This window comes from Ambystoma mexicanum, chromosome 1q (genome assembly GCF_040938575.1).
Source record: "Ambystoma mexicanum isolate Mex_15411 chromosome 1q, UKY_AmexF1_1, whole genome shotgun sequence".
Lineage (NCBI taxonomy): Eukaryota > Metazoa > Chordata > Amphibia > Caudata > Ambystomatidae > Ambystoma > Ambystoma mexicanum.
Genome location: NC_090922.1, coordinates 875,345,922 through 875,372,965, shown reverse-complemented (window position 1 = coordinate 875,372,965; position 27,044 = coordinate 875,345,922). Strand labels below are relative to the sequence as shown.

Here is a 27,044-nt window from a genome sequence, read left to right as displayed (position 1 = left end):
CAACTGCCTCCTTCAGCACGGTCCATTCCTGTGCATCTGCTTTCACCTGCGGTTCTGCGTCCCACTTCGCTTGCTCTACTTCTCTCTTCTCCGACTTCCATTTGAAAGCGTAAGCCATTTTTATATGTCCTGCATATCTGATCTTCACATATCTGATCTTCACTATAACAACTAGTCTGTGTGTTTAGCTTAGGGTTTCTTTCAATTTATATACACTACTTCTTCCCTTTCCTTGTCGCTGTACTTGAGGCATTATGGAAGTTGGAGTCCATCGAATTTATAGGACCTCTAAGATGATTTTGTTTAGGATTTTTGTTTAAAGCAAAAGCATCAGCGATAGGAGATATTAAATGTGTTTATGGGTATATGAGGAATGGATAGTATTCTGCTCAGAGTGTTTTGTTAGAAAGGGGTCTTTGGATTTTGTAACTGGAGGGATTTGTCAGTCAGTCATCAATGCTTTATTTGGCATAAAAAAACGAAAGTACATATAAAAGCAGCATACAATACATGTAAAACATTTTTCACATATACAGCATTTTCATTAAAAATGTCCTTAAAAATGTGAGAAAAATAAATATTTCTTTTCCCTTCCAAACTCCACAATCTGAGCCAATAGTATAATGGTTTTACGGCAAGTAGATCACCTAACGGACTGATGTCCAATTCCAAGTGTAATAGGGCAGACGGCGAACTCTGCAGCAATAATAACAATTGAAAAAAAAATGTATTTTCCATTGTCTCGCATCGTACCGTAACGCCAAATATCTGCACCAAAAGGTTGGGGCTGGAATTGCCTGCTTTCGATATAACTCTAGCCTGCTTTCGATATAACTCTAAAGCAGGTGAAATTGCCCCTCTCCCATGCTTAACACAAAGGAGTGTGTAGCCCTTCTATACTTTCCCAGGTTAGAGCAGGCTTTGGCAAGTTGTAAAGACCATTCACATTTCTCATGGAATCTAATTCCCAAGTAATCATAGAACATTGTCTGTTCTAATTTACATTCTCTTACGTAGATATCCAATTTGTTAGGCTTTGAGAACTGTGGCTTAAACACCATTATCTTTGTTTTATTTGTATTCAATTGTAATCCGAGAGTCTCACATTTATCTAAAAATATGTTCAATGTCATCCTTAGTCCCTGTGGAGAGGTAGACAGTATCACTGCATCATCGGTGTAAAATGGAGCCGAATAACATTCCTGGCCCATCGTAGGGCAGTCCATGCAACCCTGGGTTAGTGCCTTGCTTACTTCAATATATATATATTAAAATGTAGGGGAGCAAGGACACAGCCTTGTCTCACTCCCTTCCCCACATCAAATGGTTTGGTTAGTTCTCTAGTTAGTCTGAAACGTATGGCTGCCTTGTTGTCCATATACAGCATTTGAATAGTAGAGATCAATTCAGAAGGGGCCCCTTTCCGTCATGATCCGCCACAGGGTTTCCCTCGATACTGTTGAACACTGTCCTGAGATGCACAAATAGAGAGTACAGTTTCCTTTTCAACAATACGGTGAACTTCTGGTTTAACAGGAACAGCCAAAAGCTTTGGTCAACATTACTCTTATGTTTTTGGAACCCTGCCTGTAGGTCACATATAATCAGTGGTCGAAGTGAGCGGGAGCGGTTGAAAGCAGTGCTCCTCTACTTTTTAAAATTAAGTTTGACTGTTCCTATATTTTTATATTAAAATGAAACCATTAAAATAAAAGTTTAGGCAGTAGTTGAAAGTTGAAACTTGCACTTTCAGTGCACTGCACTGAATGTTCTCACAAACTGCAGGGACATTTGTCTGGGGGGTTGTATTGTGCATGGGAGAGGCGTGGTGATAAAGTTTGTGGTGAGTGGGAGGAGGCCAGCAGGGAACATAATTCCACTACTTCTTTTTGTATACTTCGACCAATGCATATAATGTCATTATATTTGGCCTAAAATTGAAGTTGAGACAAAACAGCATTGGCATATATTTTCCCTACACTATCCAAAAGGGAAATAGGTTGGTAGTTGACTGATGAGTCCCTCCCACCATATATTGCAGAACTACAGCATTTCTCCAGGAGTCCAAATGTTTACACAATATTCAACCCCATACCATTCTTCTCTTTCCTATAAATGTCAAATGGTATCCCATACAGGCCAGAAGCGTTCCCACTTTTTTGGCTTACAATATCCCTCCGGACATCTCCTATATCAAATGAAAGAATCTCGTCTCTAGGATTAAGGTTCATACTTAAGATCAATGTATCATTTTGAGCCTCAATCGCTCTGGGATCACCATATATATTTGAAAAATGCTCTTGCCATGCTTCATTCATGATACAACATTGCAAACTGGATTACCCATTCACCTTTTTTCCCCACAATCAATTTCCAATAGGAAATGTAATCCCCTTCTAAATAATGCTGTAACAATGTCTCCCATCTTTGGGTAACAAAGTCTTTCTTTTTCTTTGCTACTTTAGTTCTATAATCACATCTATAATGAAAGAGTTGTGGATTATAAACAACGCTTGGGGCCTTTAGACATTCAATCATCTTACATCTCTACATGCTCTATCATACCAACCTGATGTCATTGTTGCAATTGTTTTCACTCTAGGGTGTGCACGGGCCAAAAAACGAGCCAAATTCTCTACTGTTTTTTTTTCAAATTAATTTTATATTTCCCAATCTGAAATACTATGTACACATATTTTTGCAAGATTTTCCACAATTGCATTATATGGGGTGATTTTAAATCTTGCTTAATTACACTAGTTAATTTCAGATTTCTGTGCATGACCAGTAAGGGCTAAGGCTTCTACCTCCCTAGGTTTTCCTCATGATATATTGATAGCCGTATCAAATTGAATTAAAGTGATCAAAGTTTTGTGGTCGATTTCAGCTCTTTCATGTATTCTAAACTTACTAACCCTTGCCAAAATCAGGATGTAATCTATTGTAGAAACACTGTTGTGTTCAACAAAATTTGGTTTTGCAGGTTGGTCTTCCTAGAACCGACCATTGCAGGTCCAACGCTCTATATTATTAAAGGAACAAGCTGTGTCCACAGCGAGTTAAGGCATCAGCTTTGGATGATCAGCTATCAATGTGGTAATTTCCCAGGCAATATCGTTCTCTTCCCACAGCCCCTCCAGTTCCTTTATAGGTTCCATTTGCATATTCAAGTCTCCTGCAACAATAATTTAGGTTTTCAGATGTTTCAACCCCTTCCAAGAGTTAATCGATTCTTGAATCCTTTCTACCACCTCCAGCCCTCGTCTGTAATAAAAGTTAAATAGGAGGATCCAATTATCGTCCCCAGTGCAAATAGTCAAATATTTAAGTTCCCCTATACATGTTGTACAAATCATCAATTCCCAGTTTAACATACTCTCTATCCAATATGGACCCCCCCCACCCGGTCTACCTTTATGTCCTTTTCTGGCAGGGACATGAAAGGTATGATACCCCTGCAGGTCTACCCAATTTATGGTCCATGATTCTTGTAGGAGGATCACTTGAAATGCCCTCAGGAATTCAGTCCAACATTTATCCTCAAGATTCTTCATTATTGCATGAGAGAAAGTGACAACCCATATCTGGATCAGTAGAAATGCAGCACTGACCCAGTCAGTCTACCACTTCTAGGTCTCCATCCGTCTCCTTCAATGGGTCCTCATGTCTCTGCAATGTGGCTGGAACAGAGGCCCCCTAAACCCTGATAGGACCGGCTATCTATGGCCTTCTTTCTTTGATTGTTGTACACAGGGGCAGATCAAAATTGAAGTCCCTTCTGGTGGGAATGTCCGGAAATCTATTGCCAGATTACCATCAGCAAGGTTCAAAGACTGAAAAAACACCTGGATTTAATCAGCAAGCTGATAAGGCATTAGAACCCAGCAACACCTTACTATGTCTGATCTTATGATAGACAGACATCCCTTAACATGTCGTATCGAAAAAATGAACTTATTTTTCAGAGCCTCTGCATCCTCATATTTATTCTGTGAGTTTTGGCACATTAATCAATCACAAAAGGTGGTTTCTCAGTGGGATCCCTATGCTATTCTCTATAGCAGTTGCTGTTAGTAATAGGGGGTTCCCAACTCTACATAGCGCATATGCAACTCCTACAGGCCCTAAATAGGCGAAGGGTTGCTGAAGATTGTTTTTGTACTGAACTGTTCTTGGCACAACTGATCTCAGTTATGATTACCCCTAGAGTTTTCCCCATTGTATTCTGGGGTAGCAAGGGTAGTCAATTTTGGATTATCTTTTTCTTGTGGGGGTTTAGACTGAGCCCTGCCACAATCAGGGCCCAATACGCCTTTGAGTTCTTTATCTTCGATCCTGGATGCCAGTGTGGCAATATTTTCTTTTAATGCCTTAATTTCACCAACCAAGTCTCTCAGCAGCTACCCAATTTGACAGCTACCAATGACTAGCAAACCCCTAATTTCCAACGCTGAGAAATTCACTTTATCAGGCAGCACAGTCCCACCAGTAACTTTCTTGTCCATTGGGGCCTCAGTTTCAAGTAAGTGTAACCTTCCTAGGGAATTGTAAAGTGACAACATGCCATCAGGAATTTAGGAATCATAGGGTCTTCTTCATTTGGAAGGGAAGAACACTGTCTCTCCTGATGGGGTCACTGCATGTCCCTGACACTCATCTCCTCTCATGTGATACTCCCTCATAATAGCACCCCCAGGGGCAGGATCAATTAGCGACCGCCTCCCCCTGGCCACATGGAAGGAGATCCCTAGTCAGGGATCAGTGATGACTCCACTGCATTCATCACAGTCAATATGCAGAATGCTGAGTGTTTAGTATGATTGGTTAGGAGCAACACATTGCCCCCAAACCCCCAACAATCCACCTAAGTGTTATACATTTCCTACACCCAGTCCACTATGTGTCATACATTTTCCACCCCCACAATTCACCTAAGTATGATATATTTCAGGCTTGATGCAAAATGCAAAATATGGCTAACTCACACAATTAGGCTAGATGCATGTGGTATAAGGTATTGGGTAATAAGAGTGGTGGGTATTACTGGAGTACAGTAATGGCTGTAATATACAACACACGCTAGACCATGCTGGAGTTGAAGTGGATGTGGAGCTTCTTTTTTTCCTTCCACCCCAGCTGAGCAGCTCTGTTTTTCATAAGGTTAAACCTTAGCCATAGCCTCCCTCCCGTGGAAACCGAAAAAAGGGCAGGAAAATATCCCAGCAGCTCTATTATGTCTTTATGGTAGCCCCCTGTGTTTAAATAAATTGATATCCGTTCACTTACCGACTCTCCGAGCATGCCTTGTAATACTTCATGGGATTGGAGGGTGATCCTGGCCCCCGATTCAGGCATTATTTGGATTTCCCTCCCGTTAATTCTCACATCTCCATGGGACTCATCTTCCAACTATCCAATCCCATAAATTTGCAAAACATCTGCTTTTGTGTAGTGTTTATATTCCACTTTGCTGAGGATGCCACAGAGTCCCCACACTCTTTTACAACTCTCCCACACTTGTTTACATTAGGCCTGGAAACATTTTACACTGGTTATCGTGATATCTCCATCTTTTGTATCTCTTACATGTCACTTTCCTTCCTGAGCATGGGCAAACATGAGCCAAGTGTGTTTTGCTTCGACAGCGGAAATATGTTTTGTCCCCTGTGTTGTGTAAAATGAGACCCCCATAAATTGTTCTTTGTCTTGTGACCTATCCAGATATGCTACACAGGCCATTGAATGTTAAACCAATTTGCCAATCCTCATTTGTTCGAAGCCTGGATCATCTTTTAAACAGAATTCCTTGTGGATCATTTTATTATAACACCACAACATGAATTGGTCTCGGATATGTTTGTCCCCAAAATATCATGATGTATCTAGGTTCCTTACCTGATGGCAACAATGTATATTTCCAGTATCATGCTTGTCCTAGGGTTAAAACGTAAGTCTAGTTTCTTAAATGCATTTTCCAGTTAATTTAGGGATTCTGTGCCCATTTCCTCTCTCGATTGCTCTCGTAGGGTCTCAAACATGCGCTGCCTTTCATAACCTAAACAGTGCATTAATATGGCAACTTTCCTGTTGATTCCATATATCCTACCACATGACGCCCTCACATAGTGCAGGAACCCCTTTTTCCCATTGGGCCTGCCTCAATGTGGGTGTAGCTGATGAGGGTAAGAAAACAGTGGGCCCTGATACATTTGCATGTGCCTTATGGAATGCATAAAGTTAGAACAAAGTGTTAGGAAACAGAGCGCAATTGGTTAATTTATATCACCAAAGTCATGAAGCCCTCAGAACATTTCAACATAATGGCATTGTTACTGTTCCATTGGTCAAAGTGAGCAGGAATCCTAGTTAGCTGTCTTCCACCATGTGGGGTTGAACAACTGTAGCATGCCTTCTTCCTCTGTGTGGTACTGCTCATTAGCCGGTAGCCTGCTTTTCCTTGTCAACACATTGTGTAAAGCCACGTTATAAATGCCATATCATATCATCATGCCATTTGTGTTAATCCTTTCTCACCATTTGTGGTACATGATTGTTGGGTGATTTGCTTTACTTGAGGTCCCCCACATTGTAGGGTGCTTTACTCGAGCCCCGAACAGTTTGTGTTTGTGGCGTAGTGTGCAATGAGGTACAGTGCATCATTCGAACATGCAAAGCAGTTGCTCCGCTTGCTCTCTGATAGGCAAGATTGTATGCAGTACCCTTAGGGTGCATTACAACAACCATGACCTCTTGGCAGTAGTAACCCAACCTGTGGTATAAATCTGTACTACACAGGTTGGTAGTGTGGACGAGTAGCCAGGCTTATCTCAATAGAGGTCCATGTGAGCTGTACGGGAGTTACACAGAGTATCACAGCGACAAGTATCCAAGCAAACACTTACACACAGGGTTTCTTATTAAAACAATTATTAATTTATTTACCAGTCAGGTAATATAAGCCTTCTTCAGAAGGCAGCGCTGTAAAACACCACACAAATATACTTCAAAATTATACAATCTCTTAAATTCAGAATCAGTAAATACCCATTTGGGATGGCATACAGCAGAGACCTACACTCACATGTGACTTCAATTGCTAGGGTGCTGTTGACATTAATGTATTACTGTTGGCATTCAGATTTAGTTAAGAGCAAGAAAAAAAAGGAAAAGACTATTAGAGCAAACCAGATACCACACATTTCTTAAGCAGGCAAATACTTTCAGATCCCCAATAAGAGTAATTGGGCCTCATTACGAGGTGGAGGTAGCCATGCCATTAATAAGGGCATGGCTACCCCCAAACTCGGGTCCGGGACCTGCAAAATGGGAAATACCTGGCCATTCCGACCTTGGAGGGCCCGGTAATTCCCATTTGCAGGACCCGGACCCGGTACGTCCAACATTCCCGTTTGAGCCCCCATAGGGCTCATTGGGAATGGGGAGGATGCTAACAACTGTCCCGTTAATAATGGGCCGCTATTAGCATCCTGTTCAGCTAGCGGGTGACGCTCTGCACGTCTGGTCTGACCAGACGTGCAGATCGGCCCCGCGAGCAGAACTCTGAATGTTGCAGCGAGGAAACAAGGTTGCCGGTAGCACTACCGGCGCCGTTGTTGCCTTACCGCAACACTCCTAATGAGGCCCATCAGGCTAAGCCAAAGTCAATAGGCTGCAGTCTATATGGGCTGAAGCACTTCATTCAAGGTACGTAAGAAAGTCTTTGCACAACGTTTCAAAAGTCTTTGAAGAAAAAGATGAATCAATGTAGGGCCACAAGCTGTTAGACTTGTGGGTGCTAGAAGATGCAAGCAACTCTACGGTAAGAGGTAAGTTCTCTTAAACTTTGTACAGTACCTTTAAAATGAAGAAAAGATGCAGCAGATGACTCCTGTTCCTGTGCAGCTCTGCAGATCTCTCTGTTCCTGGGCCTCAGTTGTGAGGACAAGAGGGGGGACGTCGGGGGACTCCTGCACTGGAATGGGATGGTCAAAACGTTCAACCGTCTAACATCACTTTCAGTGGCTGTTCAGTGTTTCAGCTCATTGCGTCTACCGCAACTAGCAAAACTGCGATTCCTGGATGTCAAGATGGACTTTCCTTGCTTCTGGGGTCCAGAACTCTGTTAATGGGGCTCAGGATCGGTCAGTCCTGCCTCCTGGCAGTCCGGAGAATCTTACTGGAGCTCTTGACCAACTTAAAAGTAATTTACACAGGTGTTCCTCTCCCTGGCTCTATGGTTTCCAGCAGTAACTCTGTGGAAATTCAACCAGTTCTGAGATGGATGTCCAGGTGGCTTACTTTGGAGTAGATTGGTCCCACCAACTCAAGTCGAGAAGTCGCCCTGGCAGGGGCTTCTCTGTCGATGCAAACTTGGTGTTTCAGCACTGAAGCAGGGCTTCACCAGGCAAACCAACGGTCCAGGAGTTGCAGCAGGCATCCTCTTCATGTTCTTCTTCGGTTCATTCATCCAGTGGTCGACTCTGCCTTCCAAGCCAGAGCAGTCTGTCTGCTGGCCAATCTTCATAGAGTGCATTTGTGTCTCCTAAGAGACTAAGCACAGGGAGATTTGGGTACCTCCCTCACTTTATGCCTACCCCAGACACCCTGAAGCCAGAGGCGGGCTTCACTTGTGAATCCCGCCAAAGGCAAAACGGGCAAAGGGACCAAACCCGGTTTGGCGTGCAGAGTAAATCCCAAGAAGGACCTTTCCACAAAGAATGGCAAAAAAAGAAGACCGGCACCATTTTGAAAAAAATTGCACCCTTGGGTGCTTTACTGCAGCTGCGAACGCAGCCCGCAGTAAATGCACACCACGGTAGTAAAAACAAAATCACTGCCACCAGCCATTCAGTGAGGAAACAGTAACATAAAAATGTTACGTGAGAAGTTGGACAAAAGGGGATACTAGGTAACCCCTCATTGTAATATAGTGTGTGCTGGGTCTAGAAAGTTACAAATGTAAGTAAAGTCAGTTTCAATTTACTGCTGCAGGAAACAGTAGTTTATCCGGTTGTATACGAATTGATCGTTTTACAACTGCTCGAATGACAATTGACCTTTTCACAATTGACCGAATTGTGAAGGTCGATTGTACCATATATGTGGGGGGAAACCCCCCACCCAACGCCAAACCCCAAAACCTATATATATATATATATATATATATATATATATATATATATATTCGGTCAATTGTGAAAAGGTCAATTGTGACCCTTTAAATTCGGTCAATTGTTCATTCGAACAATTGTAAACGACCAATTTGGGTAATACCGTTTATCCCAGAGAAGGTATTTAAACCTTAGGGGAATCTAAGAGACTTCCCTGTGTCACTGTGGTGCTTTGTGCCACAATGTAAAAGATGCTGCCAATGGAGTTTGCCAGACTCCACAACCAAAAGAAACAGTGTACAAAAATCACATTAGAATAGATGAGAAAGTTTGAAAAAGGGTCTCACACTCTCTGGGTTTAAAAAAAATCAAGTCCTCAAAATCCAGCAAAGTTGCTGGGGGTCTCTAAGGTAGAGGGAATTGGCACATTTCTGCAAATTCTCCCCAACACTCTTCACCCCCCCTCCCCCAGACTAAGGGACAGGAGGATTTAATCCAAACCTGGATGAATCTCCTTAATCCAGTCGGTCATACTTTCTGGAGAGACCATCAGCATTTTGGGGATTACAGGCTGATATGTGTTCCATGGTAAAATTAAACCCCTGTAGGCTGATTGACCATCTTAACAATTTAGGATTCTCCCCCTTTATCTGCATTAACCATCTCAAGGGTTGGTGGTCTGTTTGAATTACAAAAATAGATCCATACAAGTATGGTCTAAACATCTTCAATGACCACACAATGGCAAAACACTCACGTTCTATGGTTGCCCACCTTGTATCAGGGTCCTTCAGTTTCCTACTGATGAAGCAGATTGGGTGTTCCCTGCCTTTCTCATCCATTTGACTCAGACCTGCACCTATACCTGTATTGGAAGCATCTGTTTGAACAATAAATGATTGGTTGTAGTCAGGAGCTCTTAAGACTGGAGCTTGACAAAGGGCTTTCTTAAATCCTTCAAATGCCTTGGTGCACTCCTCATTCCACCTGACCTTCTTGGGGAATTTGGGTGAGGGGATCACATTCAAGGGAGAAGCTATGGTCCCATAGTTCTCTATGAAGTTCCTATACTACCCTGTGAGACCTAAAAAGGCTCTCACTTGGTGTAGGGGTGGCCCAGTCTTGTACAGCTTGTACCTTGCTAGGCAATGGCCTTATTTCATATCCTCCTACCTCATGTCCAAGGTAGACCACTTTACTCTGACCAATTTGACATTTACTTGCCTTTATGGTCAGATTGGCCTGCTCAAGAGCCGTAACATGTATCCTAGGTGATCAATATGTTCTTTCCAAGCAGGGCTGAACACTGCAATGTCATCCAAGTATGTCATGCAGAAGTCGTCCATCCCATTCAGAACATGATTGACCATCCTTTGGAACGTGGCAGGCGCATTCTTTAGTCCAAAGGGCATCACCTTAAACTGGTAGAGGCCTCCTGGGGTTGAAAATGCAGTTTTTTTCCTTGGCATGGTCTATTAGAGCTATTTGTCAATAGCCTGAGGTTAGGTCAAATGTACTGAGATACTTGTCTGAACTAAGTTTGTCCACTAGCTCACCTGTCCTTGGTAAAGGATGGGCATCAGTCGTGGTGACTGCATTAAGAGCTCTATAGTCCACACAGAATCTCAACTTGTTGGTTCCTGCCTTTGGTACTAGTATAACTGGACTAGCCCATGGACTGGTAGAGGGTTCTATTACCCCAAGATCAAGCATCTTCTTGACCTCTTCCTTTATGTGGGTTATTACATGGTCTGACATCCTTTAACCTCTGCTTTTAACAGGTAAACAGTCACCAGTGAGAATCTCATGCTGGCCCCAAGCGGTTAAGCCTGGTGTCAGTGAAAACAGGAGGCAAACTGATTTAACAGAGATTTGCACTCTACCTGCTGTTCCAGTGTCATATCAGAATAGAGATTGACTCCTTCTGTCTTCCCATCTAAAGGTTGTCCCCTGAGGAGATCAGGCAGATGCTAAGTGCAAAGCTCCCAGTTCTGGTCTAAAGCCATAGGCCTTTAGGCGGTTGGTGTGAAAGACCCTGGGGTCCTCCTTAGGATTGCCGAGGTCCACCAAGTAATTGACCTCTCAAAGTTTTCCCACGACCTTGAAGGGTCCAATCCGTTTGTCCTGCAAGGCCCTTTGCCTTGTAGGCACCATAACAAGAACTAGCTGGTTTTGAGTAAACTCAACCATGTTGGCCTTCTGGTCATGCCAATGCGTCACCAGAGCCTGACCTGCTTTCAAGTTATCAGAAGCTTCTGTCATCATGTGTGTCATTCTCCTTTGGAGACCTAACACATAGTTAGTGACTTTCACTGGCTTGTGAGAAGGAGCACTCTCCAACCCCTCCTTGGTTAGGGCCAATGGCTAACCGGATGACCATAGAGAAGCTCAAAGGGGCTGACGCCAACCCCTTCTTGAGGGACTTCTCTATAAGCAAAGAGAAGTCATGGCAGTAGAAGGTCCCACTTTCTTCTAAGTGGTTCTTCTAAAGCACCTATCATGCTCTTCATAGTTCTGTTAAACTTCTCTACCAATCCTTTGGTTTGGGGATGGTAGGCTGTTGAGAACTTGTAAGTTACTCCACAGTTTTTCCACATGGCTTCATGAAGTGAGACATACAATTGGTCCCCCTGTCAGAGATCACCTCCTTAGGAAAACCTACTCTGGTAAAAATACCAAGTAGGGCCTTAGCCACTGCCTGAGCTGTGACAGTACTCATGGGTATGGCTTCAGGGTATCTGGTAGCATGGTCTACCACAACCAATATAAATCAATTGCCTGAAGATGTGGGAGGGTCCAAGTGTCCAGCAATGTTGATTCCCACCCTATCTAAAGGGACTTCCACCACTGGTAGAGGCACTAAAGACGCCACATTCTTGGCTTCACTCTTGCCAGATGTCTGACAGGTGTGACAGCTCCTACAGACTTTATCTACCTTAGACCCCTTCCTGGGCCAACAGAAATAAAGATACAACCTTTCTTTGGTCTTCTTAAAGCTTAAGTAACTAGCTAAAAGTATCTCCTGGGCTAACTGTAGGAACTGAGGTCTTACTTCTTGAGGCAAGTCTTCTGTAGTCCCTTGGAGTAGACTCAGTAGGTTCACTGTAGAGGTGGCCACCCTCCCAGTATAACCTGTGCTTCCTTGGCTCTTGCCCTTCCAGCTGGGAAGCTGCCTGTTGGTGACAACCTTCAAGATTAGGACACTCTTTGACCTCTGCTGAAGTCTGCCCTACAGGGGCCACCTTCTGCAAGTAAAGACTGCAGCTCAGGATGGTCTTTAGGATCCAATCTCCAATAGGAGGAATGTCTTCTTACAGCTCTGTATCATCAGTAGCTGACTCACCATCCTCTGGTGGTTTCTCACATTCAGTCTCAGCTGGTGTAGGAGTCACATGTGACTTGGGACTGTCCTCTTGGGGATGTCCTAGTTTTGTGCTACTCTTCTTATTTCCTGAGGCTTTAGGTTTCACCTTTTCTCTTTCTTCCTGGAAGTAGACGTATGTCCTTCCTGTAGACTGGGTGTTATAGGTTCTTCTGTAACAACCCACTGAGAGTCATCCAAGGTGAGCTCTCTGGCTTTCTTAGTTTGGTCCTGCTTCCTCTTACAGGGAGGCCTGGGGGTGCCCTTTGTCTCTTTCTTCCTGGAATCAGAAGGTTGTACTTCCTGTGGACTATGTGTTATAGGTGCCTCTGTAACTTCCCATTGAGAGTCATTCAATGTTTGCTCTCTGGCCAGTCTAGTCTGCTCCTGCTTCCTTTTAATGGGAGGCCTGGCGGTGCTTGATACAACTCAAAGAGTCTTTAAGTCATTCCCCAACAGTACTCTCCCAGGTACCTCACTCTGAACACTGACAGGTATTCTTACAGTCATATCGTTGCACTGGGTGAGAGCTGGTAGTATTGGAACCATCTGGAGGGGGCCTCCATGAAGCTTAGTGGGGCCTTTGGGTGCCTTAGCAACATCCTCAGGTTTGAAAAAGGTTTCATCCACCACTGTGATCAGGCCCCAGTGTCCCTAATGCCAGGGGTCTCCTGACCATTTACAAGTACACTGTCCTTGTAGTATTCTTTTGTGTTATCTGGTATAGAGTTATACACATCCAAATTCTGTTGTTCCCACAGACCCAGCTACCCTAAAGAAACACTGGCTGAGATCCCAACAGGGTCTTCTGCCAATAGAGGAAAGTTTCCACTTGCCATATGTACTTCTCTCTCAGGGATGAAGGCTAAGGAGGCAGTGTGGACCCCTGAAGCCCCTTTAACATGGTCAGTAGACCCACAAGCATAACATTTACCAAACGTTTTCTGGAATGGTGGTTTCTGCTGACCTCCCTCTGGTTTGGCACCAGAGGTTTCACTAGACTGTCCTGGTTTCCCATGTGGCCTACCCTTCTTATGGTTGTGGCCCTCTTTTGGATGGGAAGCTTTAGAATCCTCTGTCATCTTTCTTGTGCTCTTTCCTCTCATCTTTTTTATGAGTGGCCCCAGAATCCTTGTGAGAAGCACTGTTGGCAACCCACAAGTCAGCAGAATCAAAAATAGATTCCAACAAAAATAGTTCTTCAAACATTCACACACCCAGGTAGCCCAAGGGGTACCATCAGTCTTTTTGATGGTCCTAAACCTCTTAAGGTACTGGGAATGAGTTTTCCCAAATCTAGCTATTAAAGCTAGCATCACAGTTTCATACTCTTTTCTTTCAAGTTCCCCCACCCCCATTACAGCTTCAGTTGCAACCTGGGGGATCCTAGACAGAAGCCAAGGAATCAGCTGATACTCTGTGTAACCCTGAATCCCATAGTTATACTCAAATGCACCCAACCAATCCAAAATATCAGGTTTTGCATCATACATACTCAATGCTTCTTAGGCATGCAAGGTTTTGGACTGGAAGACCTAGAAGACTCTGGGATAGAAACATTTTCAACAGACAATTTCTTCATCTCAAGAGCATGCTGCATTTCCGATTCCCTTAACTTGATGTCTTGATATTTGGCTGCAGCTTGGATTTGTAATCTTCTGAACTCTACCTCAACTCTCATTCGCTTAAGAGATGCAAACTCGGGACTCATTACTGGACCTGGTAGGGTCCCAGTGGCTAAAGGTTGAGGTGGAAGGGCAGGTTGAGGACAAGAGGGGCTCTCCTTATGAGACCCCTCTTCCTCTTCTGACTCTTCTAAGACATTAGAGTTAGACTCTGAATTATCATCCTCAATGTTATTATCCACATTTCCTAGATTAGTAGGTGTAACAGGCCTACTACCCAGACTTTGATGATTCAACAATCTTGCAATAAATTAATTTTTCTTTCCTTTAACAGGGAGTCTCCTGGCCTTACACATTTCTTTCAGTTGTTCTACTGTTAAAATGACCAGGGCTTCCTGACTGAAGTTATCCATATTTGGCATGTTTATACAATTGCTATTCTAGTGGAGCTTAACCTTGTGAAGGTTTAGTTGAACAAAAGCAAAGCAAATCTTATTGTAACAACTCTATAATATATCCTCACCGGCTGCCACCAGTGTTAGGCAAGATTGTATGCAGTACCGTTAGGGTGCACTACAATAACCCTGATCTCCTGGCAATAGTAACCCAACCTTTCATATAGGTCTGTACTGCACAGGTTGGTAGTGTGGACAAGTAGCCAGGCTTATCTCAAGAGGGGTCAATGTGAGCTGTAGGGGAGTTACACAGAGTTTCACAGTGACAAGTATCCAAGCAAACACTTACACACACGGTTTCTTAGTAAAGCAATTATTAATTTATTTGCCAGTCAGTTAATATAAGCCTTCTTCAGAAGGGAGCACTGTAAAACACCACACACATATACTTCAAAATTATACACTCTATTAAGTTCAGAATCAGTAAATACCCATTTGGGATGGCATACAGCAGAGACCTACACCCACAGGTGACTTCAATTAATAGGGTGCTGTTGGCATTAATGTATTACTGTTGGCATTCAGATTTAGTTAAGAGCAAGCAAAAAAGGAAAAGATTATTAGAACAAACAAGATACCACAAATATTTCTTAAGCAGGCAAAAACTTTCAAATCCCCCAATAAGAGTAATTCAGTCAAAACAGGCTAAGCCAAAGTCAATAGGTAAGAGTCTATATCAGCTGAAGCACTTCCTTGAAGGTAAGTAGGAAAGTCTTTGCACAACGTTTCAGAAGTCTTTGAAGACAGCGATGAATCAATGTAGGGCCACAAGCTGTTAGACTTGTGGGTGCTAGAAGATGCAAGCAACTCTACAGCAAGAGGTAAGTTCTCTTAGACTTTGTACAGTACCTTTAAAATGAAGAAAAGATGCAACAGATGACTCCTGTTCCTGTGCAGATCTCTCTGTTCTTGGGCCTCAGTCGTGGGGGCAAGAGGGAAGATGTCGCAGACTCCTGCACTGGGATGGTCAAAACTTGCAACCGACAAACTTCACTTTCAGTGGCTGTTCAGTGTTTCAGCTCCTTGCATCTACCACAAATAGCAACACCGCGGTTCCTGGCTGTCGAGATTGACTTTCCTTGCTTCTGGGGTCCAGCACTCTGTCGAGGGGGCTCAGGCTTGGTCAGTCCTGCTTCCTGGGAGTCCGGAGGATCTTCCTGGATCTCTTGGCCAACTTAAAAGCAAATGCAACATAAACAAGTCCCAGTTTCACTGCGTCAAGTATAGCAAAATAAAAATCGGGAGTCCAAGTGATTTGGACTCCCGATTTGGACTCGGCTGTTTAGACAGACTGAAAAATCAAGGCGCTGGTTTTGCAGTCTGTCTAAACAGCCGACCAGCTTTAACTGCAATTGCGAAGCCTTCAGAGTACTTTTTGGGCATTGTCCCTTCAGCTTAAATTTCAGGCTCTATCCCTATCAAGCCTCAGATGAAGAGCCGTGGAAGGCTCGAAACACGTGTTAGGCTTTAGATTGTACTAAACCTTGGACTTTAAAGGCTGTTCTTTCATACAAATCACTTGGACTCCCGATTTTTATTTTGCTATACTTGGTGCAGTTAAACTGGGACTTGTTTGTGTTGCATTTGTACTTACCTCAGTGGAATCATACTGGCAGTATATCCACACTACCCAGATACCTGCAGCCGTGACGCTCTTTGTCCAATTTATACTTACAAGCGCTGTGGATCGTGACTTTTTCTTCCAATTTGTTCTTTCCCAACTTAAAAGCAATGCACAGCAAACTGGTGTTCCTCTCCCTGGCTCTACGGTTTCCAGCAGCAACTCTGTAGAAATGCAACCAGCTCTGAGATGGATGTCCAGGTGGCTTACTTTGGAGTTGATTGGTCCCACCAACTCTAGGGGAGAAGTTATCCTTGCAGGGGCTTCTCTGTCGATTCTAACTTGGCATTTCGGCACTGGGCTTCACCGTTCAAACCAACGGTCCAGGAGTTGCAGCTGGCGTCCTATTCAAGTTCTTCTTCTGTTCCTTCGTCCAGTGGTCGACTCTGCCTTCCAAGCCAAAAGACTTGGCTTTTATACAGTTCTCTCCCGTTCATTCCAGCCTAGCTGTCAGTCACCCAGCAGGGTGGCTGTCCTTGCCGGACAGTCAGCAGGCCAATCATCACCGAGTGGATTTGGGTCTAGTAGGAGACTAAGCACAGGGAGTTCCGGGCACCTGCCTCACTTCCTGTCTACCACAGACACCCTGGAGCAAGAGGCAGACTTCACTCGTGAATCCCGCCAAAGGCAAAATGAACAAAGGGACCAAACCTGGTTTGGCACGCAGAGTAAATCTCAAGAAGGATCTTTCCACAAGGAAATGGTGAAAAAAGAAGACTGGGGCCATTTTGACAAAAATGGCACCCTTGGGTGCTTTACTGCAGCTGCGGACGCAGCCCCTGGTAAATGCACACCACAGTAGTAAAAACGAAACCACTGCCACCAGCCATTCAGTGAGGAAAGGGTAACATAAAAATTTTACATGAGGAGTTAGACAAAATGGGATGCTAGGTAACCCCTCCAGCACCCTCTTTTAAGATAGTGTGTGCTGGGTCTAGAAAGTTACAAATGTAAGTAAAGTCAATTTCACTTTACTGCTCTGGGAAACAGTAGTTTATCCCAGAGAAGGTATTTAAACCTCGGGGAAATCTAAGCAACTTCCCTGTGTCACTGCACGAAAGGTGCTGTGTGCCACAATGTAAAAGATGCTGCCTATGGAGTTTGTCAGACTCCACAATCAAAAGAAACACAGTGTACAAAAATCACATTAAAATACATGAGAGAGTGGGAAAAGGGATCTCACTCTCTCCAAGTTTAAAAAAAATCAAGTCCTCAAAATCCAGCAAAGTTGCTGGGGGTTTCTAAGGTAGAGGGAATTGGCACATTTCTGGGAATTTTCCCAAACACTCTCTAATTACGTGGTTTTATGCAGAGCACCCATCATTGTTCACATGCGATTGCTCTCCGAGGCGCAATTGTTATTCACTTCAATTTTGTTCACATCATTCAGTGTGCTTTGGAGGAGGCCGTTGTTTGGAGGTTTTGAGTATCTCCTTCCTCCAGGTGCAGATGCGCTGCAAGTAGGTGGTTTCCCCTCACTCAAAGGCTGCATCTGGTGGGCTATCTAATTGCCAATGTTCTAAATTTGAATGGGTGCCCTTTGATTTCAGTTCCCAGGCAGATTCCTGGGAGTGCCTGTCTCTCTAAGGAGGGTGGTACCTGCCCTCACAAAGGAATAAATAGTCAGTTGCTACAAATCTAGTCCTGCCAGCAGTGGCGACATCCAGCCTGTCTCGGGAGAGTACACATCATTTGACAGCTAAGCTAAGCTGGGCTGACGGGACTATCACGTGTGACAACAGATTGATGTGGCTTTGATAACTATGAGAGTTGCTGCCACTAAGCCCTAAACTCGGGTATGGCTTATATTTACAGTTTTGTGTGCCACCAGCACAGCAATATCAGTTATGTAGTGTTTCTAAAGGGAAGATCTAACGGTGGTTCATTTCTGATGGAAATACTTTATTACTATAATTGACTTCCAAATGGAAAACCCCTCCTTTGACATCCTTCACGTCCAGTCCCCAACTGCTTCTCTCAGAATGTCTCCCACTCCACATTCTAGGTGTCCTCAAGCCCAGAGCTTGCTGAGATGCAGGGCCCTCTGAAGAAACACAGAAGACCTAGTTCAACTAGGAAATGCCAAATACACCAGATGCCAATAACTAGTTCAGGTCAAAATCCACATTATCAACTAAAACAAATGGCAAAACAACATCTTTTTACTTTACAGCACAATACACTAATGACAAAAACAACCTCACATTTCCCAGTTGAGGTATCATATAAACAAACCCTAATGTGAAATAAACCCGGTGATAATTGTTAGGTCATTTTTATTTGTGCATAGTATGTGCTCTCTCCAATCTCCTTTCATATAACCATTTCGATTTTAGTTGTAACTCTTTTTTAATCTAAGCAAATATGACAATATATGTTTGCACGATTTTGTACTTGGACGTTTTTAGTATGGATTTGTTTTGCTCTTTTTGTTATATTGTGAGCTAAATTAAGTCTTCCTTTTTACCCGCCTGTGCTTTCGATGGGGTGTTTTTTCATTGGTGAATCTGCTACTGAATTGCCAGTAACTTCTGCAGCCACTAACATTAACGTTTTTGTAACCAGGAGCTGACATTGCCAAGAATGATGGCATATACTCTAAGTTCTTTCACTCCTACAATGGCAACGGCAGATATAACTTGAAGGTGCGCGTCAGTGGGAAAAACAATGTTGCATCGCTGAGCACAAACCTGGCTGGAAGTCGTGCCCTATACATACCTGGTTACATAGTGAATGGTAAGTCGGTACTTGATCTTCTAAAATACATATGATGTGTCTGGAGATGCTCTCAGCTTGGGGTGAATTATACTTTATGTTTTGATGTGGGCCTAATCTAATTAAATGTCTTGTACAGCCACCACTCAGCAAGCTTTTCTGAAGACTTCCATTTTTATAACTAAATGCTTGTAGCTACCATACTTTTGGCATCACACACTTTAGCATCAATGCCCTCGGCAAGGGATCTAATGGGCTTTATTGCCTGTGACCCCTCTTTACTGTCCTGAGCAATGGCACCTGATGACGGCTAAAGCAATTAAGTCTTGTTACTGGCCACAGGCAAGTAACAAATTTAGCACCATCAATTTCAGTAATATGCTTGAAATCGTTCCCGTTTAGTGCTGGGAATTGATTATGCAGGGAAGAAATCACTATGAAATGGCTGTTGGGTGGAACACTGCGAAGCAACAGGGCAAAGAGGGGGAGAGGTCCCCTTATAAATGTTGAGCCAGGTGCAGCAGATGTGGGAGCGGAGGAGGAGCGGACCACAAACCGAAGAGGAGACCAAAAATAAAGTGAGAGGCTGGGTTCACCAAGTGGGAGATATGCTATAGTGGAAGCCCAGGAGGTAAGAACACCATAATCTCTAAGAGCAGAAGATCGGCCAGACAGTTGGAACAGGTCCCGGGCATAATATGAGTAACAGAACATCTCTCTGCACAACATCAGTTATGATTGGCATGGCATAAAAGCTCTATGACATAACTACTTACTTCATCGACTGTGGATGCAATTCTTCTGTTCTTGCATGACAGAGTTAGCCCCATGCAAATAATTGTAAGCTTACTAGTACCATTGAACATTGACAACACAGCAGTGCTCCTCCTTAAGGGTGTGTGATTTGTATGGGTTATCTAAAAAGAGCACCCCTTCCAAAGGGCTTTAGTAGTTGGCCTGAGTAGCCCATTGGATGCTCATGGTGCTCCCTACATGAAGGCACATGAAGACTGCAACCCGCCTATGAGGTCCTAAAACCAAAGGGAGCCCCGGGGGTGCTCCATGCACACACAATATTAGCACCCATGGGAGTGGCACCAGTCAATTGGGAGGATAGGAATGTGGGCTTTCACCTCTCCCCACCCCACCTGCAAGCCCCTTCCCTATTTACCACATGCCAACTGCTCTATTCCCTCGCTTCCCTGACGAGATGGCACCAGAAACATAGAAAAAAGTCTTGCATCCCTTTCTACGTCTTGTATTTTTTAAGAGAATAGAGCTTGCACAGTCGTTGCACCCCCAATTCCCTCCAAAAAAACACTTTTAGTACCCTAGTAGGAGCCCCACGGTGCTAATAGCATTACACACCTAGTGGCAGAGTGTCAGGATGGGCCGGTAATGGCCTGACGTCCTCAAAGGGGCCCTCGATTCACTCAGGAACACTGTTACAGGCGAATCCCACTCCCCTTACTCGTTGCTTAACGCAATAATCAGCAACCAAATATCATGTTATTTGTTTGTGCGACAACATCCACCCCATGTCTTTTTAAGAGTGTTTATGGAAAATGGGATGACAAGTAATGTCTCCAATTGCAAACCCTTTACTGAAAGTCTTGGCTGCTAGGGCAGATTTTGCACTACCATCTGATAATACAACTACCCAACCATAAGGGGAAGGCTAAATTACCTGACAAGAAAGGGAATCCAAACCTCTCTTAAATGTTGGTAGCGTGATCAGATCGACAAGGCTTAACTCTCAGGATAGGGCAGTTGGTCGTCATAGAGGTACAATTAGTAGTTGGTCGTCACAGAGGTACAATTAGTACACACACATAAAGCTATACAAAATACATCACAGTGATATGCTAAAAAATATATACTTTATTAAAGTCACACATACAAAACTATCAAGATAAAAAATAAGGACCCTCCTAATCCCAATGTCTACATGTGGGTCGTTTGCCAAGTGACAGCACCCAGCATAAAATAACACAGGGTGGGGAGAACCAGGAAGCTATATAACCCAACAAATACGTAAGTACCTAGCAGCCTCCACAACTAAGTTCAGTGTCCTGAAGACACATCCCAACCCTAGTTGATGTGAAAGGTCCTAGATCTGGTGGCCAACACCTATCACAAATGGCAGGGTATGGGATTAAAAGGCAAGCGCAATGTTTCACTGAGGGAAACATTGATTTACAATATCTAGACCTAAAACACAAATTACCATGAATTTAGACCTCCTAGGGCCTTTACAAGGGTATTAATGCCTAGTTGCTCAGAACAATATATGATGGCTTCAGAGAGGATCGAACTACAGTAAACTAAGCCAACACTTCTGGGGCTCAATGAACATTTCTGCAATAGTTACCTTCCTGATACTTTATATGGGAAAATATACACTGTCACCAGTTGCAGATAATGTTTCATTTACATTTTACCAGTGCATAAATGAAAAGGGTGAAATTAAAACATAGATAGTAACTCCTAGTTAAGTACAGAAATGGAGAATCGTAGTCGGAGCTCACTGAACCCATAGGTGATCAAGTAAGTATTTCCAAGGGCAGGTAAGTACTCAAGAGTCAGGAGAGTTGTCAGTTCACAGTTCCATAGGATGTGAAAGTTAAAGACAATAGAGGTGTCTGACCCTAATACCCATTTTCACAGCGGAGCTGACTCTCCATGCACTATGCCTAAACTCAGGGTTAGCCTAGTCTTAGCGATTGTCCTGCTGCCAGCATAGAGTACTCATGATCATTGTAGTTTGTGTACAGGGGGGCATATGATGAATATCACTCCTGTGCTGCAGTGACTTTGCTGTCACTGTTGTGGTCGAATGGGCACCTTGTGATCTTTGGACCCGCTCTGTGCCACAAGACGAGGGGGTGCTACGGATCAGGCTACTGATGCATCAGGGCACAAGTGCATTATGCTTTTGACATGGAGTTTCAACAAAGGGGATCTGGTTAGTAGATTACGCCTTTGGAGAAGAAATCGCCTACATCATTTTAGGTACTAAAAATAAAAAAAGCCAGGGCTTTGCACCCTTGCCAGATGGCAATTCCTCACAAGGATACACAGGCAAGTCAGTTTCATGCAGTGCCTTGAAGGACACAGTTTGCGAAAAACATCAGGATCAATTCAATCGTCAATGAAGAAGATGGATGTCCAAACACTGGTTTGAGCAGTGCTGATGCAGCGCTACTTCATTCGAGCTGAGGCAACAAGGCCCTTTCAGATGGTTTGTTGTAACACAAACAGGTTTGAAATTCGGTGAGTGCCAAATGCAGCTCCTTATGGTCAGAACGGTTTGATCAGTGTTGAGCATGCTCAAATCACGATTGCAGTGGTTCAACAGGAAATGGCAGGAATGCTGGCTGCCCAGACTCTCAGGGACAAGATGAGTCAATTTCTCTGGTTCCCATCACGGGGGAGACTGGCACACACCTTCCATGCATCCTTCAACACAGTGAGCTTTTGGACATAGTGTGGGTGGAAGAGATGTAGGTCTTGTTCCAGCAGCAGTTCACCCCCAATATTCCCAGGGGATGGTTAGGGGACAGAGCTTGCCGCCACCATGGAGCACTTGACTTTGGAAAGGACTTTTCACCCTACAGGGTCCAACAATCTCATTGAAGGTTTTTAATCCAGAGATGATTCACATAAGTTGTGGGAGACAGCCTCTTTTAAACTCAAAAGCCCCCAAGTGATTGGACTAAAGCGAGTGGACTTTGCCTTCTGACATCACATCTAAAGTGCATTGTGCTACAGGAAGTGCAAGGGACATGAAGGAGGGATGGAGGCAGAGGGAAAAAAGATGTTGGAATGTTCCTCCAGCTGTAAAGATCTCTCAACATCTACATAGTCCACTGCCCCATCCCTTATTAATAGAATCAAAGGCCTTTGAGTAAGTAGTGCACTGGTGTGAGGCTACTGCTGGTGTGAATGGGTGTGACCTTTGATTCTTTTTCCCAGGATATCTTTCTGAGAAATGCCTGTCTCTAAGGGGAGGGTGTTTCCTGCCCTCACAAGGAATAAAGAGAGGCAGTCCCGCCAGCAGTGGTGAGGTCCAACCTGTCTGGGGATGATACACATCATTTGACAGCTGAGCTGTGCTCACAGGGCTGGCACTTGTGTGATATCAACTTGATGTGGCTTGGATAACTATGAGAGATGCTTTCCACTAAACCCTAAACTTGGGTATGGCTTATATTTGAGGTTGTGTGTGTGCAACCCAGACAGCAATATCACAGTTAAGTAGTGTCTGGAACAGAGGTGCATATCTTAAATGCAGCCACTGGGCTGTCACCGCAGCTGTCAAATGGACGCCTGTGACCTCTGAATGTGCACTGTACCACTGGAGAGCAGGCGCTGCATATCAGGTTACTTATGCAGCAGGGCACAAGTGTACACTATGCTTTTGGCATCAAGCTTTATGACAGGAGCATCTGATCAGCAGTTTCCCTTTCCTGATATGGAATTACAACATCCTTTCATTAACTAATACAAATCAAAAAAGCCACTGCTTCTACACCCTTGCCATGGCATTTCCTCACACCAGTAAAGGGATGGGGTGCATTTTCAGCAACTCTGTAGACTCCTGCAGCAACCCACAGCCAAGAAGAAGATCCTGAGAGTAAACTGCAGGATGTAGTGGTGAAATGGCTCAGAAAGGGTCCCAAAGTGGAGGGCCAGATAAAGTAGATGTGGGGTGTATCCTGGAGTTGCCAAAAAATCTGGACTGGACATCTGACAGCAAAAACTCATGCCGGGATAAGGCTAAGCAGTTGCACTTAGCACATATTGCCAAGTATGGGCTTTAACAATGGTCACAAGGATGGGAATCCGACGGGAGGAATCTGGGAAGCAAGAGTTATTTAGGACAGGGCAGAACGTAAATACTCCTGTGAAAGGGGCTTGACCAAGATCCATCTGATTACAAAAAGGGGCAGGGGGCAGAGGATCAGAAGACCAATGATAGTGCTTAGTCACTCCGACTGCCACTCTGACATAGACAGCCCACAGGAAGTAAGAGGGCTATTCCAGATATCTCTACTAACCTAAACCAGCTATTTTACTATTTAATCCTTGTATGGTTATTTCCATATACCTTATCTCCAGTTACCTTATTTTTTTAATTCTATACATGATATTCAATCTTAGGTTATTCAAAGAAACACAAAAACCGATCAAAAAGATTTTAATTAATGTTTACCAATTGATTGATGGTCCATAATTTGTGTGCCAACACGTGTTTCACACTCTTAGGACATCCTCAAGGCTAAAACCATAATTGACAAGTTGTGACGAAAAGAATATGAGATAAAATTAAATAAAATATTTTGTTAGAGACTAAATAGTAAAGAAAGATCAGAAGAGATTCATTATTGTCCAGGATAAAATGATCTCCACTTAAAATGTAATATCATATTGTTCATGATCAGTGTTAGGTTGATTTTCATATTTTGTGAAATCCACTTCACATGAGTCCCTCATCACTTTTTGCTGAACTACAGAAAGTGTTGTCAGTTCTCTTGAGTGAGTGGGAACCTTTTTCCACACACATTCATTCTTTTGCCCTATCTATGGGATCCTTTCTTTATTTATGTGTATGCCTTTTTCTTAGGGTCATGCTTTCCATCAAGTTTTGTGGCATCTGTCATTGATCTGTGCTTTGTTCCTCAGACCCCATTGGGCTTGCCTTTTTATTTTATTTTATTTCCCTCATGGGAACACATGTTCTCAAGGGCAACAGGGGTATTTGGTATCCTGGCTATCTTTTCTATTATGAGATCAGCACACACCACTTTATGTGGAGTGCGAAGGAGTTACACTGTATCCCCTTTCTCACTGCTCCTGTAACTTTTGGTTTACAGTGACAAGCTCATCAGGAGGCTGGTGGCAATGGTTTTATCCTACCTATGTGTGTGCTGGACTCATAGCCATGGTGGCTCACAGAAGCATTGCCATTTACCCAAAATGGTGACAGTGTTCTTTTTTCGTAAATTCAAGATGGTTTGTTCCTTCTTGTTCCATGCAGTGTGGGGGAGGTCCTGTTTTGACTTTTACCATTGGCAGGATCCCTTGGTGAATCCCACCAAGGTGCCAGTGTGTCTCTGGGGACAGGACACGGGGAGGATTCTGAAACTCTACTGTTCTTTATCTTCTGCTGTGCCTGCCTGGAACCAGGTCCAACTAGAGGGTGTGGGTGGCTGTCCTGGATGCACAGCCACCACCCACAGTTTGAATGATGCATAGATACTGGTTGGCTGCATTCATTCATAAGAGGTTTGGATCCTGAGGCTGAAGACAAGCTGACCACTGGAACTGAAGAATCGATAAGGAGGAAGAGGAGAGACGCCTGCAGCCACTTCCAGACGACTGGAGATGCCTTCTGAGTTACCATTGCTGTCCAACCCCTACTTCCAAATGTCAGGAGAGCCCCCAAAAGGATGACTCTCTACCTTAGACTTATGGGTCCAATCAGTCTGAAGACGACCTGCATTGCGAGCCATCCCACAACGAGCTGTGACCTTCAATGGCTACAAACCTCCAATACCCTGGTACCTGTGGCCCTTGTGCATTGCCTTCTGAAGATCGAATGCTCCAAACACTTTTGTGTACCACTCCTGGATCTCCAGAGGCATGATTCCACTCCTTGAAGACCCCTAACCAGAGTGCTGAACTGAGAAAGCAAGACTAATCTACCGGGCGGTAAACCATCTTCACGGGTGCTTTACAAAGGCGCCAAAGTCACAGAACCCCAGAGAATACTTTGCCTATAGCCTCTTCACTCAACTGCTTCTTTGAGATGCATTCCAGTGTCCCTTCTTTTGTCTGCCTCACTAGAAATCGGATGACTGATCTACTGCTGCTGTATCCCAGAGGCATCTTGATGCATCCTCTTCTTCATGTCTAAGGTACTGGTAGAACATACCTAGAGTTGCTTTGCTGCTCCTGTGTTGCTGGAGTGCTGATTCATGAGTTTGGTAGTTCAACCATTCACGTTCGACCAGACCTAACACCTGTGAGCCTGCAGGGAGTCTTCCCTGAGGTCCCTGAACCTTTTTCCCAACAAAGAGTGTTACTTACTTGCTACCGAAGACTCTGGAACCTTGTGACTTTCTACAGCATGTGCCTTGCTTGTTTAACCCTCCAATCTGACCTTGAGATGCTCATAACAAGATAGGGATAGACGACTAAAGCCTAAGAACCTCTGTGAAATTATTACAAGTATTTATCTGCTTTAGGTTCGCCTTGTTTAATTAATTCTTACTTAAAACAGATATTCTGAAAGTTATTACAACTGTTTTGAATTGCCTTTGAAATGCTCACTGCCATTCTACAAGTATTACAAAAGGGACTTAACTTACTGTAAAGATTGCATTAGTTGTTCTAAGTAACTCATTGTGTGTAATATACTTACCTTTCTGAAGAATCACATTTACCTTAGTGTATTAAAAAAATAAACCATTATTTTTATATAACTTTTAGTGTGTCAGTGTTTATTTGGCCTATATGTAGACTCTAAGTTCTTTGAACCTCACTACTGCCCTTCCTGCCTCATATGATAAACCTGGCTGCTCAGCTATTGCAACCAACACAACGTATGTGGTTCAGGCCTATACTAAGAGTTGGAGCCCTGTGTCGCTAAGTCTTCTAAAGTCCTACCTAAGGTGGACTTTTGTAAAACTCCCTAGCAATCAGTAGTATCGCAATCCACAATTTAGATTATGACATTATCCTTCATAAATAGTAAATTGAGGAATGTATTGGCTGAGGCATTTCTTGGAAAGACTTATTCAAAATCTGTACGCATATCAACGTTTTTAGCACTTACCTTGAGCAGATTGGAATGATTGTGCAATTGAGATGCATCTAATGTATTTCTGTTGGATCTCTATTATTATCCTCATTGTGAATCGTACAAAAGGAATTCTATTTACCTGTAGTTCCATGTAATTCATGAATCACGTATTAGCTTTTAGCTCTGATTGGCAATATCCCATAATAATAGAGGTCCAATAGACATACCTTAGATGAATCATAAATCAAAAAGACCGGTACTGGACCTCCAGCCAGCAAACAAATCTGTAAAGCCACAAGCGTTCAGAATGACAACTCCCCCAAGTAGTCATTCAATTGCCAAACAAGGAC

At 43.6% G+C, this 27,044-nt stretch overlaps 1 protein-coding gene across 1 annotated transcript in view; it reads left to right on the top strand.

The window, feature by feature from the left end:
* The window catches only part of LOC138538398 (calcium-activated chloride channel regulator 1-like), a 199,946-nt gene that overhangs the window by 147,752 nt on the left and 25,150 nt on the right, over positions 1–27,044 (top strand). Inside the window, exon 12 of the mRNA XM_069641527.1 lies at positions 18,738–18,908. Within this exon, the coding sequence (XP_069497628.1) occupies positions 18,738–18,908 (171 nt within the window). The remainder of the gene's footprint in view (positions 1–18,737; positions 18,909–27,044) is intronic.